A 24,746-nucleotide genomic window follows, 5' to 3' on the forward strand; every position below is an offset into this window, starting at 1 on the left:
AGAGAGAAAGAGAGAGAGGGTGGGGTGTGAGTTCCTAGAGGAAATGATCAAAATGGATTTTAGTTTCTTTACCTGCGACAGGTATCTGCTTTGGTTTGGGTTTAGCTTTGCATACTTGTGTATTCCTGAAATGTGAGGTATCCTCCTTTTTTTTCCTCCCCCTCCATCTCTTTTACCTGCCACAGACTGGGCTTCTATCTCTCTACACCATAATAATAATATGCAGCCGGGTGGCGTCATCTGCACTGTGCATCCTGGCAGTCTGAGAGAGGAGAGCAAGAGCATCAGCTTGCCTTGCATGCATTTGCATAGAGCCCTATGGAGATTGAAATTCAGATTGAATAGGTGTTTTTTTTTCCTTTTCCTCCAGCAGTGCCTGGTTTGTGTATGACAAATCTGTTGCATTAACTCCCAGGGTAGGCCGGGAGCGGGAATGTTTGTGGAGCGACAAATTACACATCAGAGCTTTATTTAACATTCTCTACATGGCTACAAGCAATGAACTATTAAGATGTCAAATAGAAGAACAGCCAGAGATGCAACCCTGCATGCAAAGATGCTAAAAGCATGGGAGGAGCATGAGAAGGGAAAAATGTTTATGCGAAGTGGGAGCTAGTATGAGATACTATATATATTCTCATGGATGGTGGAAGGCAGAGTAATGCCCTCTACAGCATTGCATTAGCATTAGCACTGCAGTAGTGAGCAAATAGTTGGATTAGATTTTATGCCACTGTGTTCAGTTCCTGAGAAAGTCGACTAACAATGTCCCCACGTCCACAGACTGTTGATACCTAACGTCCCATGAGCCAACACACAGTCCGTTTATTGTTAAAAAGCAGCTGTGCAATACTGTAGATGTTTGAAGAATGAAAAATGAGTTGACTGGCCTCTGTGGTGTGAAAGGTTTTAATAACTCTGTTGGACCACACAGAACCAGCGATGATGTAATGTGGTACTGTAATGTCATAGTGCATCACTGCTGCTGCACACGTTGGCACCACAAGTTGGATTATATAAGAGTGTGTGTTGCAGCTGTTAATGATCTTGTTTGGGTTTGGTCTGCGGTCACGTTGAGACCGGGTCGGGTCTCAGGGACTGAGCCCTTTGACATTGTTTCAGTTTAAGCACTTATTATATTAATTTCAATTTAGAAGCAATATCCTCCAGTGCCTCCTTATCATAGAGAGCATGTGCATTAGTTAAGTTAACCTTTGGTAATGCTAAGATGCTAAAACTACCCACTGCACTCACAAAGAAAGAAGCAAACATCAGAGAAACTTCACAGTTTTATGTTTACTGTATGGATTCAAAACGTCAGATTCAACTCAAATTTCATGGGTTTTCTCTATGAATATACTATTTTAAATTCATAGCTGTTATCTGTTGATATCTACCAAAATCATATCAAATAGTTGTTAACTGAGTTTTTTTTTGTATCAAACCGATGTCTTTTCTCTATGACTCATCCAGCACTCACTCAATTAAAATTGTTTCTTGAATTTTTCATCTGTCATAACCTCCGAGCTGTAACGAGCTCGTTCTAGATCTTAACGTACATTCAATGTGATTGGCTACCGTAGACAGTGAAGTCTAGGGCTGTCACAATCATGACATTTCCGTTGATGATTAATTGCTTTACGATAACAATTTAATTGTCTTTTTCTGATAATTCTAAAGCACTATTATAGTATAAGCCTAAACATATTTTAATTATACACATCCACCTTATGAAGAAGCGTAGACATTTATTGGCTTTGCAACTAAATCCATGATGCTAAAGTAGAAAGATGCTCATTGAAATCAAATTGGTTGTTGAATATCAGAAATGAAGCGCCCCCAAGATAAACAGTTTGTGGCGTTAATTCTCTGCTCATGTGTCATTGAACCACGGTGTAAAACAACGAGGAAATAGAGATGGATATATGACATTTCTGTAGGTTTGTGTAGAAACTAGCTGTAAAAGATTTTAAGGATTATGCAAAACGATTGTGTTTAGGCAGTTATCTAAAACTTGTGACAAGCCTAGCGATGTCCCACCCTAGATCTGAATCTTTTTTACCGAAAGCACGTAAACATGCAGAGCTGCATAGCACTCTGAAAACTTTAACAGTGTCACAAAATGTATTTGCGTCTCACTTGTGGCAGTATTTTGTATATCTCTGGTGAGGACTCAGTGAATTACTTGTTGCTCAGCAGCAGTGAAACAGTTCAACATTTTTTTGGAGACTGAGAGAGAGAGAGAGAGAGAGGACAGACTAACCTTATTGCACCATTTGCCTCCTAAGTGTTCAGAGGAACACGGTGGTCAGCCTGCATTCGTTCTACTCAGGCATGTCATTTTCTCTCCTCAGCTTTTCCAGCTCGGCCCAATTGACCCTATTTCTTGCCTTGCTCTGGCCCACCTCTGCTACTCACTGCTACAACTGGGTCATTGTCCTGATGATAAGTGCCACATCCTGTTGAGTGAAGTGGTGGGAGGCATTAGTCCAAGTCTGAATAGCGGGTAGGCATCGACACACAGATAGGCTGTGTGTCCAGACAATTGAAACAGCCAGGCTCTGATTAAATAGATGGTGATTGAAGCTTCACTACAGACGGGGAGATAGCTGCAGCCTGCAGCACCCGGACCTGGAGGTTTAGCTTTGCTCTGTGGAGTAAAAAGCCTCTTTACTTCTATCTTCTTGTTGATATGACACACACTGGTGCATCTACATCTGTACATCTACAGTTTTTTTGTTCTCTCTCCTTAATAGAGGACAGAGTCAACCTATAGATGTCGCAGCAGAGAGCTCATTTGGCTCAGCTCCTGTTTTTTTCCCTTTACCACTACTGTAAATCATAGGAATTGGAGCCACAGTGAAGAAGTGTGCGAACACAAGGCACACATTATTCCTTAAATAGACATCAGTGAGACCCAGTCTGGCGTGGAACATCTTCATTTTTTTTTGTGTGTGAAAGTTAAAGAAAAATGTGCACATTGCACACCTGTCATGAGAGGTCTGATCCCCGACGCAGCAGAATGGAATAAGGCAGGCGAATTGTTCACATCAAAGCCCCAATCAGGAGCTGTGCTGCCAGAGCCGGGATACCACTCTTCACTGTCCCGTTAGTCTCGCCGGGCTTTGTTCTGCAGCCACATCCTCCTCGGCGGCACCGTTCACCAGCAGAACGACTGTTTCAAACCCATTTCACAGCTACCGGCTTGACTAATATTCCTCTGCCATGCGTTCCTCCTCCATTGCTATCCATGTGACATGTCTGTGATCTGTCTCTCTCTAAGTTTGTGAGCATGTGGGTGTGAGTATATAAATATGTGTTATGATTTTCAGTGTAGGGTTGTCTGAAAGCACCACTTGTCTACATTCTATAAAGCAGTTTTCTGTCTCGGCCTGTCTCCGCTGCTTCTGATTGATGTGTAAAATTGGACTGTTTTTGCTCCCATATATTCCTGAGGCGGGAGATCTGAGTGGGTTTCGTTTTTCCTTGCCTCCCGAGGCACACAAAGTGTTTCATGTTCTTGTGGGTTGGAGTCAAACGGAGTACTACACATGAAGGCACACACTGCAGGTTGCAGTAGATTGATCTGCTCCTTCTTTTTTTTCTTCTTTTTTTACTTGTTTTCTGTGTTCCATTTGTATTTTTGTGTACGCGTCTGTGTGTGTTTGCGGGGAGTGTAAAGCTCGCTGACTGTGATGAATTGCCACAGCGGTGGAGACAAATTTGGACGTCGAGGAGCGTTGGTTTTGCTCAGAGATTCGTGCTTTGCCTCTCCGCTCTGTGTAATGATGAAGAACTACGCACATACCAGCCAGAGGAGAGGAGAGGCTGCAACTGGTGCGAACGAAAAGCACCAGAAATGCACACACAGAGGCGGGCGGGCAGGGAGGCGAGGAAGGAAGTGGGCCATGATATATCCACCGTGTGTTTGTGTTTGTGTTTGTTGTGCCAACCTGGCACCGGGGCCTGGGTACCACCACAGCCCCCCTCTCCCCCCTCCTCCTGGGGATCCTCTCCTCTCAACAGCTTCACCGAGTGAGAAGTTAAGGGACCGTGCGCCGTGGAACCGATCGACTGTAGGTTTGCCAAAAAAAAAAAAAAAAAGACCCAGCACGGCGCTATGTGCGTACTGTACTGTATGCATGAAAGAAGATGAAAACTTGAGTTTGCAGGCCCCGGCGGTACGGCTGCGGCTGACGCAGTCGTAGCAAAATGGCTCATGAAAAGGTCTCAGGTTGAAAGAGATGAGAGGCGCTTGTAGGCATCTGACTGAGGTGACAGTGTTGCAGAGGTTGATCACTGACTGCAGTCCCACTTCGCATTAATAACGTTTGAAAATAGACCGAACCTGTCAACATGTAAAACGGATTACACACTCAGACATGTGCTCAAATGAGCCGCTTTTTGATTCCTCTCAAGTGCGGAAATGGATATTTTACTCTACGTAGCCTGTGTCCAGATCAGTCGTTGTTAATTGATGGTCTGGACCACCGTTATGTACGTGTTGATTTGTTGATCATGTTTACTTGAAGTGAACGAAGGATGTATTTTCCCTCTTTAATCATATATCCACATGTTAACTCTTTATTTATCTCTCATCCTAATTTTGCATCCAATTAAAACTAGTTTCTTGAATCCCTCCATTCCTCACTATTTAATGAGGTCTTTAACATTGCATATTTTATTCAAAGAGTTTATATCAGTGCTAATCTGTTGTCTCCATTTATGAGGAATTTGTCTCAGTGTGAACTCACAAATATTTAGAACCATATGCAAAAATAACAAGTCACATTCCTCTGTGAACTCTTTTTTATGTGGCATATTTTAACATCCGCAGACATTTCTTGTAAACAGCGAACCCGTAGTGTTTGTGTAACCCTTGACCGAAATTAATTTGCCCAAATGCTTTCTGCTGTAGTGATCACACATTCATGATTATTTAGAAAGTTTTCTCTCCAGATACCTGAGAGCATCCTGCCTCATTTACACGCACAGAGTCGTGTCAGCTCCTCCTCCTCCTCCAACACTGAGGAAGGATTTATAGCAGGGTTGTTCTACCAGACTGCATTAGCTAATCAACTCAATCAAGTCGCTGTATTTGAATGTAGTGTATGATAATTGGGAGACTGCACTTTTACAAGCAGGGGACACTTCTTTTAAAAGGAAGCAGCAGGTCTGTCTTGGTCTCTGTCGTAGGGGTGGGACGATATGGGTAACTCACGATTCGATACTGTGGCGATATTTGGCCCACGATAATGATAATATCACGATACACGATATCTGCGATATTCGATATATTGCAAGAAATTTCATCAACGATATATCACGATATATGTGAATGAAAAAAAAAACATAAAAAGGAAAAAGTCTCATGCATTATTCCAAAACTTTGTACAATGTACAAATGAATAAACACTGTACAGCTGGAGACATTAAAGTGCATGAACATTAATAACATGTCTTATGTAAACCAAGACAGTGCTTTATGATACTGAAAAGTCAGTAGCAACTTGTTTTATGTAATTTTCCATTCATGGTATTTAAAAATCATCATTTTCTGTAACATTATAAGACAGCGCCGCCCCCATTTTATACAAGTGCAAGTTACAACAACATATTTCAATTGGATTTAGGTCTGAAACATGATTTATTATTTGAAAAAAAAATTGGAAAAAATTTTTTTTTTTGAATTTTTTTTTTTTTTTTTGAAAAAAAAAAATCGATATTTAAATATTGAATATCGATATCGTATCGCGGTATAACGTATCGCGATATATTGCCATATCGATTTTTTTGCCCACCCCTACTCTGTCGTGAGGCGTGATTGGCCATTACTGCAGCCTGCCCCAGCTCGGCATTCTGGGAAAATATACAGTATATACTGTATATGCACTTCTTGCTAGGGTTTGGTGGTATGTTGGTACTTTTAAACCTCTTCCACATTGTCCCGGGGTATATGGTACCGTGGCCAATTAAAAATCATGTTGTACAGCTCAGACAGAGTCACCAAAATGTCGTTCAGAAAGGGAATAGCCTACCAAACACCACGTAAGAATACTGAAACAATGACAAAACATGTACCAACATTAACAACTTTTATTAACAATAAATAACTTATAACTGTTAGAGGAGCTCTGTATCTCTCTCTCTCTTTATATTTATAAAATTAGTTCAACATTAGAAGATCTAACCTCCATCGGAGCGATAATAAGTGAGCCAGATCACAACGGACGTGGCGCTGCACCGCTGGAGCAAAAAAAACGGCACAAGCCTAAAAGACGCACATGGTAACTATGGCAACTTAGTGCTTCAAATCTAGCCAAGGTTTTTGCAGAAGTTGTGTTTTTCTTGAGGACCAACTCACTATATGCGCGACTTGCCATCTTTTCCTCTCTCTCTTCTCTGAGCTGTCACGTGACGACGACACGTCCATCAACTTTATCAAACATCTCCCGAAAGGAAAACATTCTACTATTTGAGTAAAATTGAAAACTCAACCACACACATGTAGCTGCTGGACATACACTCATCATTTAGGCAGTAAAATAAACTATATTCAGTAGGTAATACGTATACCAGGCCCCTGCAATTGTTTTTTTAATGATGGTAATGAAACTGATACCGTTGCTATTTTAAGATATAAAATAAACCTTATTACCGCCCAACCCTGCTAACAACGCACTCAGTCTGACCCTATTTTCAGTTTGCATGGGGAATGCTCTGGCGTTGTTGTGATGTTGTACTTCTGCCTCTGTTTAACCAAAATTGCACACACAAAAAAAAGTAATTGCCATACCCCATGAGTGATTTAATTTGTGCTTGTGCCCAGTTTCACATAAATGGAGCCCCGTGTGTTGATATAGCATCTGGTGGTTTCACAGGGTTCCTCCTCTTTGTCAAAGAATTAGATTTTTTATTTATTTATTTATTTCTCCAGCATGTGTTATTGTACCACAGGGAATTGTCAGACAAAATGAAAGCAGTGAGAAAAACACACAGAACCTCAATCAGAGCAATGTCCTCCAACCTTTTACTAAATCAGTCATGGGACCCGGCAGTCACACTACGGCTGATGGTACAACCAGACGTTTTTTTTTTATTTTTTTCCCCACTACATCATTCTCTAATGAGTCAAACTGCCTAAATGTCACAGTTTAACCGCCTGTGAACGTAAACTCACTTTATTAGGGACACCATCCTCCATCCTGGGGCCTTCCCCTCGCTCTGAAATAAGCCTTAATCCTTCATGGCATGGATTCCACAAGACGTCAAAAAATCTATCTCCGCTATTCGGGTCCGTGTTGATATACTCTTAACTGCGTCGTATAATTTGTTCTGATTTGTCAGTCGCACATTCACGCGGCCAGTCGTCCGCTCATCCACATCCCCCAAACGTGTTCTAACTGGATTCAGATGTGGCGGCCACTAAACTACACTGAGCTCATTGTTATGTTCATGAAACCGGTTTTTGCTTTGTGACACAGTGCATTAGCGGTGGTGGAAATAGTCGTTAGAAAATGGTAAATTGTGGCTATAAAAGGATGCAACACTCAGACTCAGATTAAGGGCTTCAAAATCTGCCAAGAAACCCCCACCATACACACACATACACACACACACACACACACACACACACTATTACAGCAGCAGCCTGGTCTCTGTGGGTCCATGGATCCATGCTGTTGATGCCAAGTTCTTCCTTGATTTGTCAGGATGAGCTCAGTTTGTTCGATCTTTAACCGTCCAGGTTTTGGGCGAGCTGGTTCCCTCTGCAGCCTCGGACTTCTCCCGTCGTCTTCTGCTTGTTGTTCCTGTTCAAGCTGCACAGCTGTAAAGAGCAGTTCCGCGCGTCACCGTAACCTTTCAGCCAGCTCCGACCGGTCGGTCTGGCCACACTCCTCTGACCTTTCTCATTAAGAAGCCTCCTCTGTCTGCCTCGATCCGCGGGTCGTATTTATTGCACTGCTGCCGATTAGATAGCTGCATGAATCAGCAAGGTGTTCCTAACTGAGTGTTTGGTGAGTCCACAAAATATCCATGTTACAGTAATATTCCTTTTTGATGGTCAGGGCTGAAGACATCATGTTCTCCGGTTGTCTATCTGTCTTTTTGTACATAAATCTGTCCCAGTCTTGTGTCAACAGTCAAGGAATTCATTAAAATGTACCAGTGGACTCAAAGATGAACTGATTAAGTCACAGATCCAACATCACCATGACCTCACAAAACCATAGCACTAATGTCAACAGCAGTGATAATGACATAATTTAACTCAAATGTATACAAGAATTAAATGAAGTCGTGACATTTCATATTACAAATGCTAAAAGGTCAGCTTCACAGTGACATCTTCATTTTTGCAGACTTCACTTCTGGTTGTTATTCAGTGTTGTACTGTAGGAGATTGTGATTGGAGGCAGAAAAAAAGTTTTTATACAGTATGTCTTTGAAAAGAAACATGTTGCAGTTCTTCCATTTTTCTTTTTAACTTCAGCGCTTTTACCACAGTGGGCTAAACAACAAAATCAGATAAAATGCATGAAATGCAAACAGAAACGTTATAAAACCAGTGTGTCCGTTGTGAAAATACACACACTTATAAGTGGCCAGAGTCCAGAGGCAGACAGCTCTTCACTTCAAAGACATATAACATTACAGGCAACTCAGACGGAGAAGAAAACACCTACGCCTTCACATCCACATTTGCATGACAACCACAGTGTAAACTTTTTTATTGACACAGTGTGTGTGTGTGTGTGTGTGTGTGTTGTCCCTGAATATTCCCCAATACCTGTTATCTTGTTTTTTTTCCTTCTTTCCCATCCACTAGAGGCTGTTTTCACTGCAAATCACTAGCCAGGTCCATCACTCTGCCTCAGGTGTCAGGGCCAGGTTTTCAGCTGCACCAACACAGGGGCATGATTTACATGTCATATCTGAAGCTTTTCCCTTTTCCTACAATACATCGACACTCTGGTATAGTCGCCTCGCCTCTACAAAGCATGACCTTGATATTTTGAGTCAAGAATATTCTACAGTGGAGAAAAAAAAGCTGTGAAAACACCATATTGCCAAGTTTGAGCTTTTTCATTTCAGCTTGTCAGTGTACGCTGCTGTATGTTCCTGTATATGTTACTGCAGAAGTTACTGCTGCTGGTGCAACACCCCTTCATGCCTTTTTAAGTCACCTTACAAAATGCATGACTGAAATAGCACAAGGTTGCGAACACCAGGGTGCACGTTTTCACAGCAGTTTGTCTGCAGGAACTTGCCAAATTGTGCATTACCGGATTTGCTTGGAGGGAGTTCCATCATGTTTTAGACACTTATTGGGCTTCAGCTCTGTGGTAAAGTGAATATACATATCAGATAACAGGTTGCTTGTTTAAGCCTTTTCATGCGATGTGGTGATAACGCGTCCAAGCTCTTGTGAGCTCCAAATCACTGGCAATCACTAAAGCACAACCTCAGAGACACTAAAAGAAACTCCACCTTAACTGATTTTTCTCCTTTACCTCTCCTCTGTCTTCTAACACCCCCTCATCCTTTTTCCTCCTGTGATTTTCAGAGAATGATGAGACAGGTGTGATGGATAGTTTGCTGGAAGCCCTACAGTCAGGAGCTGCATTCAGAGACCGCAGGAAGAGAGCGCCAAGACCCAGAGGTGAGTCTCATATCCTTCACCTTCACTTATACGCAAACAAAGGACGCACACATAAAGCTCATTAGCTTTATTGTCTCAGTGTCAGATACTCAAAAAACATCATGACCGCCTTGATGCATTTTTTTTTTGTCTTTTGCCAAGGCTGAGTGAATGCAGTGCATCCACACACAGGCTCTCATGCCTTGGCTCAAACACTCCCAATCACTTGCAAAAAAAAATTGTGTTAGCTGGTTGTTTGTACACATGCTTGCTAGCAGCACAATGCCAGAGAATCTGCAGCCTGACAACATTTCTACAACTGTTTGATGTTTGGATCTCGGTAAAAGGCGATAACACGCCCAGTGATGTGTGTGTGTGTGTGTTTTTTTGTTATTGTTGTTGTTCTGCCAGTCTTGAATCCAAACACAGCAATTGAAAAACTGAAAGAACAAACACATGTTGTGATTCCGAGATGGGATCTGTCAATGCATTGAATGGATTTACAGTTAAACCTTTGGAGGAGCTGCGGTGCTGTATATCTGGGGTTTGATGAACCTCTCAGCCGTTCCTCAGCGGCTGGCGAACGCTCCCTCTTAATTATGTTTCTGATCCCTGTCTAGTTCTGTACATGTTGGCGTTATTTGTCCACTGCCCTCCCTTCCAGATAACCAGCAGCAGACCATCAGCCCCAGCTCCTACCGCCAAGTTCTCAGGCCTGTTAACCACGGTAAAGCAAGTCGCTAAACAAAAAAAAAATCTTCAAGCATGTCCGCCTCTGTCTTCTGTTTGCTTTTGGATAACCGCCTTATCCATCTCATGCATATCATGCAAATTGCGGGTGACAGTTCATTCGCGCTGCTTTCTTTCTCTGTGTCCGGTGACCTTTTATTTTTTTTATTTTTTTTCCAGTCGTCCCTTTTTTCCTGTTCTGTGACCTTGTGTCTTGCCTTCGCCTGGTGCCCGTTGCCCTCTGAGAGTGTGAAAGGCCGCTGCTGAAACAGTTTGAGGCTGTGCCATGTGCTGCCTGTGAGAGAGGCAGAGTGGAGATTGGGTGAAAGCAGCAGTGTGTGGGCAGCTCGGTTTGATAAGGCTCCTAAATTGTTCAGTAACTGCAGCACTTTGAGCTCAACCCTATTGTATGCCTGTGAATGCAGGTGCGCTCTTTGACATTTTTTTTTAAAACCGTGTGTGAAGGAGGTTAGTCAGGTGTCCTGGAATATTGTGGACAGAATAAAAATGTCTTTTTGTCTTGTCTTTTCCACCGATGACCCGTGAACTGTGCCTCATTTTTCCTTGAAGAGTGCTGCTGAGGCATGTTGTGCACTGAGATCAAATACACACAGAATAAATAATAAATGCGTGGTAAAATATCAGATTTAATATACTTGTAGCTTACAGCACTCTGGGCATTCACTGTCATTTAGAAAAGGAACACTAATTAATATTTGAATCTAAAAAGAGCAAGGGTAACTGTCTCTATCTGTGACTTCCTGAGAGTGCAGATTGGATGTGATACTAACGATACCAAATAAAATTGTCTTGTATTATTCCTAGTTGTGAGATATTGTACAATCAGGTCTCACTAAAGTAAACAGTAGCTTCTTCTTTTGTCAAAGGTTTTCTAACCAGGCACTTAAAAAAAAAAAGACGCTGTAACCGTATTACCTCTTATTACTTGTAATTGGAATCCCAGTGGGCTGGGTACAGGCACACATGAATAAAATTATTCACGCTCAATCCACCCACATCATTGATGGCAATGATAAAGGGCCTTGCTCTGTTGTTCTGCTAGGACTTATCTGAAATTAGATTGGAAAGGGACGAGGGGGAGGGAGATATACAGGGTGGGAGGAAAGAGACAGATAGAGGTGGCTGCGACGTAAGAAATGGAGAGAAATGGTGTAAGGAAGAAAGATAGGGCCAGTTGGTAATGGTGAAAAAAAGGAGTTGGACTCAGATGCTGTTTGTTTGGTCGGTAGGTAGACGAGGGAACAAGCCAGAGCTACATCGTATTAAAGGAGAATTCCGGTCATTTTTGACCCCTAAATCGTTACACCATTACACCATGGCTACCCGGCGCTCGGGATAGCGACAACGCTAACTTATGGGAGAAATTCTTTCAACCACAACAATCAAATATCAATGGTACATGACTGGAATCCTTACGAGACACCACTGAACTCATATAGTGTACAGTATAAACAGTATAAACTTTGTGTTTTTGCATTTAATCACTTAGATAGCCTAACTCTGAAACGTCCTGGAAAGACATTACTATCCGATCGCAGAGCGCCTGCTCTCCCCGCCACAGAAACAAACACTTTTTCCTTGTTGTGATGATTTCTATACAAAAATAAACGGTCGGAGATATTTTGGACATTACCACTGCACATCTCAACCATTTATTTTTGTAAAGAAATCATCACAACAAGGAAGGACACTGGGTGACCATCAGGACAAAGATTTAGAGGTCAAAAATGACCGGAATTCTCCTTTAAAGTATTTAACAAATTTACATTTTGTAAAGAAGCTGCTGCTCAGCGTCCACCTTGTGAAAGGAGCCCACGGTGTGTTGTTCAGGTAGTGTAAGAAGGTGTCGCAGGGCCGCGGCCCCCTGCTGGCAGCTACAGACACGGCCTTGTTGACTAATAAAGCTCAAAGCTTTAGTCTGTCACTGCAGGCATCATACTCACTGCCAGCCTCCCAGAGCAAACACAGCTAATTACTTTTCTCTGCCCGGCCCCAGCACCAGCTCAGCCCTCTCAGTGCCCATTCATCTTAATTTCCCCCTCTCTGCCATCTGCCTCCTAAATAACACTCCTCCTCATTTCCCTACCATCCCATATCCCCGCTGTCTTCTTCTATACTCTCATGGTCTGACAATGGCCCTCCCCAAACATAATTGCCTTTTATTGGTACGGAGTCTCTCCACTTCTCCCGCCTCACCCCTCCCCTCCCCTCCCCTCCCCTCCCATTTCCCCTTCCCTCCTTCTATCACGAGGAGATCCGGGGCCTTAATTGTCCCGGGTTTCGCCGTCGGAGTGAGCGAAACCCACGGGAAGCTCTGGGTTTTAGTTGTGAGGTGATGAAGTTTAGTCGGCTCTTAAACAGCTGCCTTCACTTTCACATCACATCACCGCCACCTCCTTTTCCCACAGTTTTAAATACCCTTTAATAATTGATCTCAGGGGTGTTGATACACTTCAGTGGAGCAGGAAAGAGAATTAAAAGAGAAACATCTGCAGCAGGAGATACTGTAATTAGCGGTGAAGGGGAGACGTTTGAATGGTCCATCCCCAACATGCACGGTGCCATTAAGCCTCTGCACCCAGGGAGACGTAAGTGCCCCGAGTCTGTTGTCTGCAGGAACAAATCAGATGGCCGATAGAAGCGCTCATCATCACAGGACTTTGATGAGACCGTGGAGTAGTTCCATGATGGCTGCGACGCTTCGTAGTCATGATGATGAGTGTGATTGCCTCGCAGTTGAAAGTGGGATTAAAGAATCTCCTCGGCTGTTTCCCTGCACATCAAGGGGAGCACATTGTTCCTTCCCTCCCTCCCTCCTTCCTTTCCTTCCTTCCTTCTTTCATTCCTACTCTCCTTCCTTTTCCTACTCTCGGGTTCGAGTTGAGGTCCTTGGCCCGAGTTTCCCAGCGTTTTTCTCAGCTTCCTCTGTCTCTCACCTCCTCTCCTCCCCTACCCTAAATTGGCTCAGCACACTTTAACATGAGCCAGCAGCTTAGGTGTTTAGCTAGGTCTGCAGTCTCCCTCAGCACACACACACACATATAAAAGTGCACAGACACACCCGCAGACTTCAGGGGATGAAGGTAAGCAGGCTTTGTGGGGGCTGTGGTCTGGGTTAGGATAAGGCTGTGGGGCTCTGGGGCTCCTCGACAGTCTAAATTGGATTGGGCTCCACAGAATGATGGATCGATGGTGGTTAGCCACACAGGTGTAAGAGACTTATTGAATCTATAAAGCAGCCATAGCTTTTTAACTGTGTCCTTCTGAAAACATCTCTCCAGGCACTGTCTGGTCATTGCAGCCTTCTTTGCAAGGCCTCATCACAGCCCTGCTGACTCCTAAGCCAGTGTGTGCACATGTGTTACTACTTCCCTTTTTTTCCCCCTCCTGTCTCCGTCTTTTAATCGTTGTGTTTGACAGAGAGCGAAAGCCTCCGAGTGTGTGAGGCTGCACAAGCCAGAGGAGCATTAAGCATGTGTGATATACTGTAACGCTCTGGATCCTGGAGAGCCGTGAGAAGACACAGGATCCATGAGGGAGATAAGTGGTCTCTGTCTTTAGGAACAATTACTTCAGATGTCTTTAGTGACAGACGACCTAACAATTATCATGTGTGATATAGCTCTGAACTAGAGCTTGAAATTGATGTAAAGGTCACTTCATGAAGTCAGTGAACCCCTTTATCAAATGGAAACAGGAAACAGGAGTTATTTTCCCCTTCTTTGCACTTAAAGAAAAGAAAGGGTTAAGGTTTACACCCTAAAAGAAAACCTCTAGTTCAGTGGTTCCTAACCTTTTTTGGCTCGTGACCCCATTTTGACATCACAAATTTCGTCAATCAAGATACGCCAGCTCAGATGCATTTTATTTGAACACAATTTATATTCGATAAAGTGAAAGTACAGAATACAGTTGTTTAAGATTGGCTGTGGTGTTTTTAATTATAATTTTAAAAAGAATAATAATTACTTACAAAATATTTTCATCAGTAATTTTTTTTGATCAATTAATCAACTAAACATTTCAGGCGACCCCATTTGAATCCCAGGCGACCCCACATGGGGTCCCAACCCCAAGGTTGAAAAACACTGCTCTAGTTATTGGAGATATTTTTTCTGCCTTATGTGTCTTCCATGTTTTTTATGTCTCTGTTTATAATGTTACATCCATGGCTCATGCAAGCAGCTATTCAGCGCAGACTTTCATGGCTCGAGTAGAGGTGCAAAAAGGTAGAAGGAGATGACTAACAGGCTTAATTTGAGACTCAACCCACGGTGTCTTTCTGAGGCTGTGCAGCAGAAAATCATTAAGAAGAAACTAGGGAGGGTGTGAAGTGAAGTTGAAATGAAAGTCGAAAAAAAAGGGGGGAAGTTTGTTTGCTCCCAACTCGCTGTGTGTTCTGTAGGATCACATGTGAGACATTTGTGAAAAACTTAGCAGAGAAAATCAGTTGCCACAGCTTCCTCAGGCTGCCATATGCAAGTGGAGTCTGTCTGTTAGATCGGCTGCCTCTTATAGACTGCTATGTGTTTTACACTGCAGGCTACTGTATCTTGCAGATTGCATGTGTGTTTTTTCATTCCTCTTTCACATATCAGTGTCAATTATGGGAGAAAGCTTCCCATCCTTGCAGAGTTTTTCTCTCTAAATACTTTTTGACTTTGTTTTGTCTCTCCTTTATCTCCTCCCTGGCCTTAGTGCTTTCCCCCCTCAGACATGACATAAGCAGAAAAAGAGGAGGTTATTAAATCATTTGAGTGAGCTCAACACAAAAATAGCAACACAGATGCGCTCCCCTGTGTGACTTGATGCTACACATCATTGTTCAAAAGAAGCTCTTACTGAAGTATCTGCATTTGATTATAATAAACTCTATCTCCCACTTCATCCTATACGGCCTGTGCACTTTTCATTAATGTAACAGATTATCGCCTCTGCTGCTCCTGAACGCAGCGTTCGCTCCACTCCACCTTTCACACATACACTCCTGTGCACGCACACTGTCAGTTTTAATGATGTGCAGACATGAGGGTTAAAGGCCGGCTCCGGGTCGGGGCATTAGTCGCCGACAGGTGTACTGTTCCCCCGTTTTCATGTCCGCAATCATCTGACCACTCGGAGTCACAGCGCCTCTCTTATCGCCGCACTTGATTGGTGGTTTAGATGTTTTACTCTTCATGTAGACAAAGGCAGATCCAGATGGGAGAGTGCACCTTGACCTGCCTTTGTCTGTCTGGCTGTCTGGCTGTCCGTCAGTCTGAAGTGCTGCGTATGTGTGTGACTGTGTGTGTGTGTGTGTGTGTGTGTGCACGTGCACGCCTGCATGTTTCAGCCTGTGCACACATGCATCGAACAGATGGAGCACGAGGGCACCTTAACAAAGTGGCTGGTGTAATTAGGTCCAGCCTGTGCAGTGAGACTTGTGGAATAGTAATTGAGGGTTGTACAGAGCAATGAAGGAAGGTTTTTTTTTTCTTTCTTCTTTTCTTTTTTTTTTTTTCAAAGAAAAATCTTTTATTCAAGTTTCACTGTGAACAATGCCGCCTTTCCTGGAACTCCCTGCCGTAGCTAAACCTACATTACATTTAGTCACACATGGAAGCTGCCTGGTAGGAAACTGTCTGATCTAATGGCAGCTTCTCTTGAGCGAGTTAGTGATTTATCATCCTGGATTTTATTCTACTAACCAGAGACTTGCAGACACAAGATCTCCTCTCTCACCTGGAGTCAAAGCCGAGATAACTGAGCTGCATTTATTCGCGAATACGCCGCACGTGGTCTTCGTGTAATTTAGGCAGTCATTTATATAAAACACTTTTCCGTCTGAAAATAGCAGATCATCATCGTTGTCCATGTGGCCAGAAAACGTGATCATCATGCTGCTCACTTGTTTTGTTGCCTTAGAGGTGAGAACATGGATAATGAAAAACAGCTTTAAATGGCTCCCACTTGTGCAGTTATAGAGATCCAGCCTCCTCAATGTTCTCAGGTCTTTTCCTGTGTAAAGCTGTGAATTTTGATGTAAACTCATATCGCGGTGTTTAAAATGAATAGCGACTTGTATAAGCTTATACTCAGAGGGCAAAGCCTGAAGAACCCCCTTAGCAAATATACCCCTTATTCATAAGGCTTTAAGCTCTGTAATCCATGCCCAGTCCAAAATGTAAGTAGATGAGAAAGTGAAATAGTTTTCTGTGTATTGACTGGACTGGGTGGAGGGGTCGGTCGGTGCCTGGATAAGAGTCGAGGAGTGGACACACATGCATGTACGTACACTGACACCAGGCTTAGCTCCTAAATAGAAAACAGATGATAACCAACACCTCTGCTGCTCCATGTCGCTCCGCTCGCTGTACATCCTATATATATATTTTTTTTTTAGCAAAGTCTTAAGCCGATCAGTCTCCTCAGATATCCACGTTTAGCGGGATTATGAGGAAGCTGGACTGTAATAAAGGCTGTGGATCGTGAAATAGAAAGTGGTGTTCAGCATGTCGAGCCAAGGACCCTAATCAGCCCATTCACACCAGCTCAGGCCGCTAAAAGCAGGTGAAGCCGCTAACGCCGGATTGCTATTCAGTCGGCTCCCGAGATCCACGATACACTCCATGTATGAGGAGAGGAGCCAATGGGCAGGAAGTTTAAATACACTGTGACTTTTTATAGGACTCTTATGAGTGTATTTCTTTTTCCTTTTTAATCCCTTTCAGATCTAATATATAATCATTCCATCCTCTCTTGCTTTGTCTGTCCCTTTCTCCATCCCCCTTTTTCTCCTGAACCTGTTATGTACATCGATAGAGACTAAGCTCTTACATAGTACTCTAGTTAATAATGCAGTGAGAAATGAAGTCATTTTCACCCTAGCTTTGTGCTAATTAAATTTTACAGCACCCTTATCGCCCAGCCACACACATTCCTGGTCCTCCCACATTTCCCAACGCCAGCAGCCATATCACATAGCCGTCAGGGAGAGAAAGAGCCAGAGAGATGATTATATGAACTTCTGTTGTTATGGGAGGGAAATGAGTGCTCTATCTCCCCTTTCTATCTGTGCCCACTACAAAGGGCGGTGCTTGAGTTTTGTCTCTGCCACCGTGGCAATACCTTTTGCTCGTGTGAGTGTGTGAGTGCTAAAAAATGTCCCCTCCGCTCCTCCCTCACCTCTCTCACTCTCTCCGTCCCTCCATCTTGTCAAACATTTGTGCTATTCCTTTATTTGTGTACTGTATCTTTTCATCTTTTCAGGCTCTCTGGCTCTCTCTCTGCTTCCAGCGAAAACATTTTGCAACTGGTCACACTGCGGGGCCTTGGCACAGGAAGAGCCCACGTCTCTTCTGTTTGCGCGTGTTGCTATGGTTGCCAAATAAAGCTGTCTTCCTGACTCAGAGGTAAAGAGGGAGAATTTAGGTAGGAGTGATGAAAAGGAGGGGAGGATAATGTACGATTTAAAATTCCTCTCACCTTCCTGCAATAACCGATGTGTAAACAGACACGTATCCAGGTATCGGTCTCTGGTGCACCCTAGAAAACAGGAACAAACACCAAGAGGCTCCTGTCGTTGATGATTCCCAGGACCGCTTTAATCTGCGGTGATAAAAATGATCTCATTCCTCCGAACTGTCTCATCTCTCTGTCGCTCTCTGGCTGTCTTTTCTGCCGCCGCTCTGCTGATCCAGAGGCTCTAAGTGCAGCGGCAGGGGTTTCCGCGCCGACAGAGCTGGAAGGCCGGCCCTCAGGCAGCAGGATCTGTTTGATGCAGGATTTCACTTAGAGAGCGGGATTTGGGCTTTGCTGATCAGTCGTTATACCGCCCTTTTTATATCCGTATACTCTCCGTCATTCGCACATTTGACTGTCAGCACGTACTCACACATGCACACAGACACACACGTACATCCCCTTGTAGACTCTCAGCCTTGAGGCACAGGGCCATGTACTGTATGTGTCTCTGGCCTCTGGGCTAAAGAGCTTCATTAGTCTGGCACTAGCTTTGATTAGCATCCTCAGGGGTACAAATTAGCAAACAAGCTCAAGTGATCCTGTGAAGAAGGACTCACTCTGGGACTCTCAGCAGATATAGAACGAACACTTCACATGCATCTGATTTGGCCTGCCATTCAGGACATAGTAGGGTTTTTTTTATACCATAAATCAACTTTTGCAGATGTGTTTTTTGTGCAGATATTAAAAAAAAAAAAAAAAAAAAAAAACGTTGGCATGGAGCAGCTGTGAGAGAGCTGGGAACACCAAGAACATGACGTGATTACGTGTCCGTTTGTATTCCTCTTTGTGTCTGCCTGCATGCATATTTGTTTTTTTTCTTGCCTTTTTTGATGTGCTTATGTCACATTCCTCCAGCACACACATCTGAGTATGAATGGCTCCATTCACTGCTCCAGTGAGGGCTTTAATGTGCAGAGATGTAGCCGGTGCATGTGCTTTGTCCGCGCTTCTTTTTCATTCAGGTGAAAATTCCTAGAGCCGCTGCTTGCTCTATAATAACCATACTTGACATTTCCCTCTCCTCCAGCCTGCGGAGACTAGCAGATGCTTTCCATTCCAGTTGAACCCATTAAGGCCTTCTCTTCTCTACTGCATCCACTGGCCTGTCCTTTGGCATGGCCCTTCTGAATGTCAAAACTCACTGTTTAGCATCACAATAAAGCAGATACGGGGGCAGAGGAGTAAAGGAAAGGAAATGGCTGCTGGCTGGCAAAGGGCACGAACAAAAAGACTATTTAAAAAAGCTCGCCACTGGTCACTCGGTGCTTGTAACAGCCAGGACGTTTTTTACTCTGTTTATGAAACATCAAGTTACTGTACTGTAAATCTACACTGGAGGTACTTGATGTAAGAATGGGAAGCAATTTATATGAAGTAATAACTTTTTTTGTTGCCAGCATATGAGCAGACCTTTCCAAAACTTTCTCAGTTGGCTGCAACAGTCTGTGGAATGACTTCAGAGTTTCCAGGAAACTAGAAATGTATAGAAGTTATAGAAGTGCCAGCGCCTTGTTCCTTAAGTTAGCTTAGAGGTGGCTTAGTTAACTTCAACAACTGACAATGATGGACTGGCCCCAAGAAAGAGTGAGTGAGTTATACAGACCAGTATGTACAGTATATGTATGCAGTGTTGTATGGGATTATAATGTAGTATGACCAGTGTCAATAGGTGATTTAATGAATAAATACAGCCAATCTCTAATGGCCACACTCTTCCCGGATCAGTAAAACCATGTCAGTATGCATCCTGAAATACAGTAACAATTATATTCTAAAATCAATGAGTGAGTTTTAGTTTTTTCAGTTTATACCATTCATAATAGACTTTACTAGACCGCTGTTCCCCCGTCCACCCATCCTCCGTTGTCTTGGCTGAAGCTCAGATTACAAACTGCAGCAAGATGCTAACTGCTGTTACTGTAGTTTAATAGTCTCTGATGTCTTGTGTTTTTGAATCGAGTGTTGACATTATAGAATCTTTTAGAAACGCAACAGTAACACTGGCAAATATTTGACTTTTTTTTACAAAGCAGCTGACATTTGCTTTGAACTGTAAACCGATCCATACCAAACCAAACTATATAATTATTTTGGAGTTGTTTTCATTTCAGTTCATATCTCCTGTGTTGTACAGTTATTTTGCTGCAAAGCCGTATTAATGTTATATAACAACATAGCAGACCAATTATATTATATATACCGGTATTCAATACTCTTATCTCACCACTGCCACAGATTATTTCCATAATCTGAATTATAATTTGAAATCAGATCTTTCTTCTTGCTTCCCTTCGACTAATGTTAATGACTAATGTTGAGGCAACAGCAAATTACAGCACCTGTTGTTGGAAACATGAGTGACCTGCCCCTCTTATTCAACATTTCATTTATATTCAGTGTCGCCACTGAAATCAGAATTATCGGGGTCAGTAAAAAGAAAAAGAAAAATCATACCAAATCAGTAAATTAATGAATCCAATTTGAGCTGAGTGGGAATCTGGGTCAGAATTTTAATAAATTCAACAGAAAAACATTTGATTGACAGAATATAATGAATAATTTAGGGATTTATGCAATAATCTTTGGAAAACAAAACGATAGAATAATTGATTACTGTAAATCTTAATGTCTTTTTTTGTTATTATCATTGTTATTATTAAGTGGGAAACAGAATGCTTGATGATTGTTTTGGTTTTTCAGCCAGAAGGGTCTGTGGCTATAGTCTTGATTCGTGTACAAACCTGATTATTTCTCTAAACAGGGAGGTAATTAGCCTGGCTAGTTTGAATGGTAATTACAATGTCAGACAAAGAGAAAAGAGGCTGTCTGAATGTATTTCACAGATAGTTCTCTGTTTGTCCACACAGGCTGACACACACAGATACTAGCGCTCCTGCACACACAGACTCTGTTCAGCGTGCAGGGACATCTCCACCCAGGCATGATTATTTATGAAAATTGTTTTGATATAACATTTGCAACCTAAAATAATAGAAAATTGCTCACATGTTTCTTCGGTATGAAATTTTCTGGTTCAGGTCAGAACACGGAGAAGGTGGAGCAGCAGGGATGTTGGGATGTAGCTGTTTTCTGTTTTGTGTGTACTCATTACTGTCAATTTCACTTCTGTTTATCATGCTATGTCCATGTTTATTACATACCGGCACATGGGTCGCATCTCAATTCTTCCAGAACTAACTTATTTAATATCCGTCTCGTTCGGGAGAAGCAGAAATACGTAGATCAACCAGCTGTTTACCCACAGCCCAGTGGAGGAGGTGTCGTACTGCTACGTCCTTTCATTCACTTTAAATTGAACTTACTTGCGATTATTAATAGCCAGATTTTAAACAAACAAATAAATATAACAAAATATAATCTCATTTTAGTGAAGAGAGGATTACTGAGTGTTTTCAACAAACTCCACTGACAAGATGCAGGCAACCCAAGCTGGCCTGTTACTGTTCTTACAGAGCCCCTGCAGTATTTCTGTAGACAGCGTAGCCTCAACATGATATTACATTTTTGATGAGGTGCACATCAGATCCAGCTGCAGCAGAGTCAAGTGCATTTTTCTACAGCTGCTGTGTGTGTATTTTAGCCCCATTGCTATAACATTTCATAACTCTTAAGTAGAGCTGGATTTTCACCAATATTCTCTTGAAATGTCAGAATAATGAATTTCTGGACTGCTGTTGTGTAACCTCGCTGTAGGAGTTAGTTTTGGCTTCTCGACTCTAAGACTCGGATTAGACCGGAGTGGAGACCTTTTCTAAAGATAGCACCGAAAAGTACCAAAATCCTTATTTACCAGCTGGAAGCACACACACGCACACACATATACAGTGAAGTGGCCCTTGGGTGAGATCTCCCCTGATTGTTCTCTCCTTCCTGTAGACAAAGTGTAAGACTCGCCCGCGTACAAGAGTGTGAGAGGGTTAATGAACGAGGCTTATCCGCCGAGGGAAGGTTTTAGAGAGAAGAGGGCCGACTGTCTGTAAATCATCCATCAGCCTCTCCTCCAGCGAGCTGAGGCTTGAGCTCTGACAACGGAAGGTGTTTGGGGCTACAGCGGAGAGGGGGGGGGGACATGATTTATCTGGGGAGGTGAGTGATTATACGCGAAGCCTTCCGTACGTGAGCGGGACGGGCAGAAACTAAAAAGATGATCCCGTATCGTTTCATGAAACATGCAAAGAATAGTCCATAGGTGCCCCGTGAGAAATGACCGCGAGACGACAGCATGAATAAATGAACCGTCGCTGTGTTTAAGTTTGAATGGAGAGAGAGAACGAAGCTGCAAAGGGTTCAACTTCAAGAACGGACTGTTTCTTTTAAAATATATATGATACAGCCGACTGTTCTTGATGGCTCGTTGTCATTTTCTAGCCAATTACTATAATCATTGGTCTTCCAGCGTGTTACTCTTCTGTGTCACATTTGAAAAACATCTTGCTTGGAGAGAAATGACAAAATGTGGCACTTTTTCCTATTTTAATGGATAATTATCTGTCTCAGGTATTAGAGAGGGGGGAAATGATGAGCACCAAAATAGATCAGGGAAAGAGAATAGTCTCTGATCTTCTCCTGGCAGTGTAGTGGAATCAAATAATGAAACACTTAATGTTAAACCGTTGTGCTTTTCATGTGCAAATTCAGCTTCACACGTTGACAGTTCACTCTGACTCTGTGGATGATTGGTTTGGATCTTACTCATGTCATCTTTTTCATTAGATGTAAGTCATTATCTTTTGTTTTGTCCCAGTTCCCAAGACTGAAGGATTGGTACTTTGATGAGGGGGGGTAAAGAGTTGACATCTGCTTTAGTAGGCTTAAATGATCTATTTTGAAGATCCAAACAGAGATAAATAAATACCAACAAACAATACAACAGACCAACTCACCTCTGTCGCAGCTTTATCAAGATTTCAGAGCTGGTTGATCGACGCCTCCGAGGCGGAGAGAGGGAGCGGCACGGAGGTGTTTCTTCCTGCAGACTTGTTTGTGTTTTAAGTGAATTTTCCTTTATAAAAATCAAGCCGTAGCTGTTTCCCTGCATTGTTGAATGGAACAGGAGCAGCATTGTATATTTTAGCTTTTACCCCTCCAGTACTAGACACAGCCTCAGGCGTCGGAGGCCCGCTGCACGCTGCAGGATTGTCCAAACTTCATATTGATGTATTGCTCTCACCAACATACTGTATGTAATCGCACTATACAATGTAAATCAATGCGAGAAATAGGGTTTTGTTTGAGTTGAGAGGCTCAGGGAGAACCAACATCTTTTCTTTTTTGTTTTTTAGATTGACCTGTATATAGGCGCAGTGATGCCTTTGTGGACTGTAGAGCTCACTTTTACACTTTTGTCCTCGCTTTGGCATCAACTCACAGATGCCCATAGCCTGACTCTCGCCAGACCCTTGTAGTTCCGCAAAGCTCCACCAGAGGCGCTACGCTCAGCTTCACACAAGGGTCTGGACTCGAGGCCAATGCAAACTTCTTCCCCGGAGCAAAAAATAATGAACCAATCAGGATCGCCGGGCGGGACTTTCTGAGGTGTGACGTAGCGCTGAAGCGACTGTTTGAGTCAAACAACAATGGCGGCTCGCAGTGAGTGGCTGAAGTAGCACGTCATTCAAGATAACGGACAAGTGGTTTATCCAATCACATACAAGATTTTTTTTACAAGGCCCCGCCTTCTGAAATGAATCGCCTATGGAGCAGTCCCAGACCCTTGTGTGGAGCTCAGCGTAGCTTTGCGGAACTACAAGGGTCTGGCGAGAGTCAGGCTAAGATGCCCAGTTTCAACTGCAGGAACTTTGGGGTAATTTTACAGGGCTTGAGTCTCCATAGCAGGAACCATCTCCCAGGACTTTTACGGGGCTAAATGAGTCCCTGACTCAGCGTAGGTACTCAGAGCAGTAGGGGTGGGAGAAAAAATCGATTCACATAAATATCGCAATATCTTTTTTGACGATTTTAATAGATTTTTTTTTTTTCAAAAATCGATTTTTTATTTATTTTTTTTATTTTTTTAAATATTGTGCAATGTGCATTTATAAGCCTTTTTTACATACAGAGAGTACAAGTTTTGAAAAGGGTTTAAGTTCACTTTATAATGGAGTATGTTAATTTATAGGCTCCTACAGTATTTGTGTGCAGATAAATGTTAAAAATTCAGACTAAAAATCGAGAGAATCGGCAATATCGTAGAATCGCAATTTAGACAATTTTCCCTCCGGGGACATTAAAGTTTATTTTGATGATTTGATTTGATTGAAATCGAATCGCCATCCAAAAAAACATAGAAAAATCGAATCGGGAGAAAAGCATATCGTCCCAGCCCTACAGAGCAGCCCCCAAAAACCCCCAGGTGGCGCTTGAGGTTTACTCTGTGCTGATTGGGTGTACTCAAAAGGTGCGTTTCCACTGCAGGAACTTCGGGGTAATTTTTACAGGGCCGGCCCCGTTGGTGCGTCTCTCCACTGCAGGAACCTCCCCCACAGGGCCGTTTACAGGAACCTTTACGTGGCCGAATGGAGTCCCTGCCTGGGGGTAGGTACTCGGATCGGCCCTGAAGAAGTCCTGGTGGAGCTTGAGATTTACTCTGTGCTGATTGGTCAGACTCAAAGCAGGATGTGACGCTAAGAGAAAGCCCCGAAATAAGTGGCATTTTTAAAACCCAACGTTACTAAAAAATGGCTGGTAAAAAGAGAGAATAACTCAGTAAAAGACGAGAGTAGGACAATTGATTACATTGCTTCTAGAGTCTTATACTGGTTATGCAGCTTATACAGGAGAAGGTTGAGTGAGAGGACGTTCCTTTAAAGTTCCCGCCTCCTAAATC

General features: G+C 42.9%; 1 protein-coding gene across 1 annotated transcript in view; it reads left to right on the top strand.

The window, feature by feature from the left end:
- Positions 1-24,746, top strand: part of LOC311002791 (protein diaphanous homolog 3-like) — a gene marked incomplete at both ends in the record, with an annotated part of 172,175 nt that overhangs the window by 106,827 nt on the left and 40,602 nt on the right. The window contains 2 exon segments of the mRNA XM_083994299.1: positions 9,569-9,664; positions 10,308-10,370. Coding sequence (XP_083850425.1) covers positions 9,569-9,664; positions 10,308-10,370 — 159 coding nt within the window.

The sequence above is a fragment of the Trachurus trachurus genome, assembly GCF_905171665.1.
Source record: "Trachurus trachurus genome assembly, chromosome: 3".
Lineage (NCBI taxonomy): Eukaryota > Metazoa > Chordata > Actinopteri > Carangiformes > Carangidae > Trachurus > Trachurus trachurus.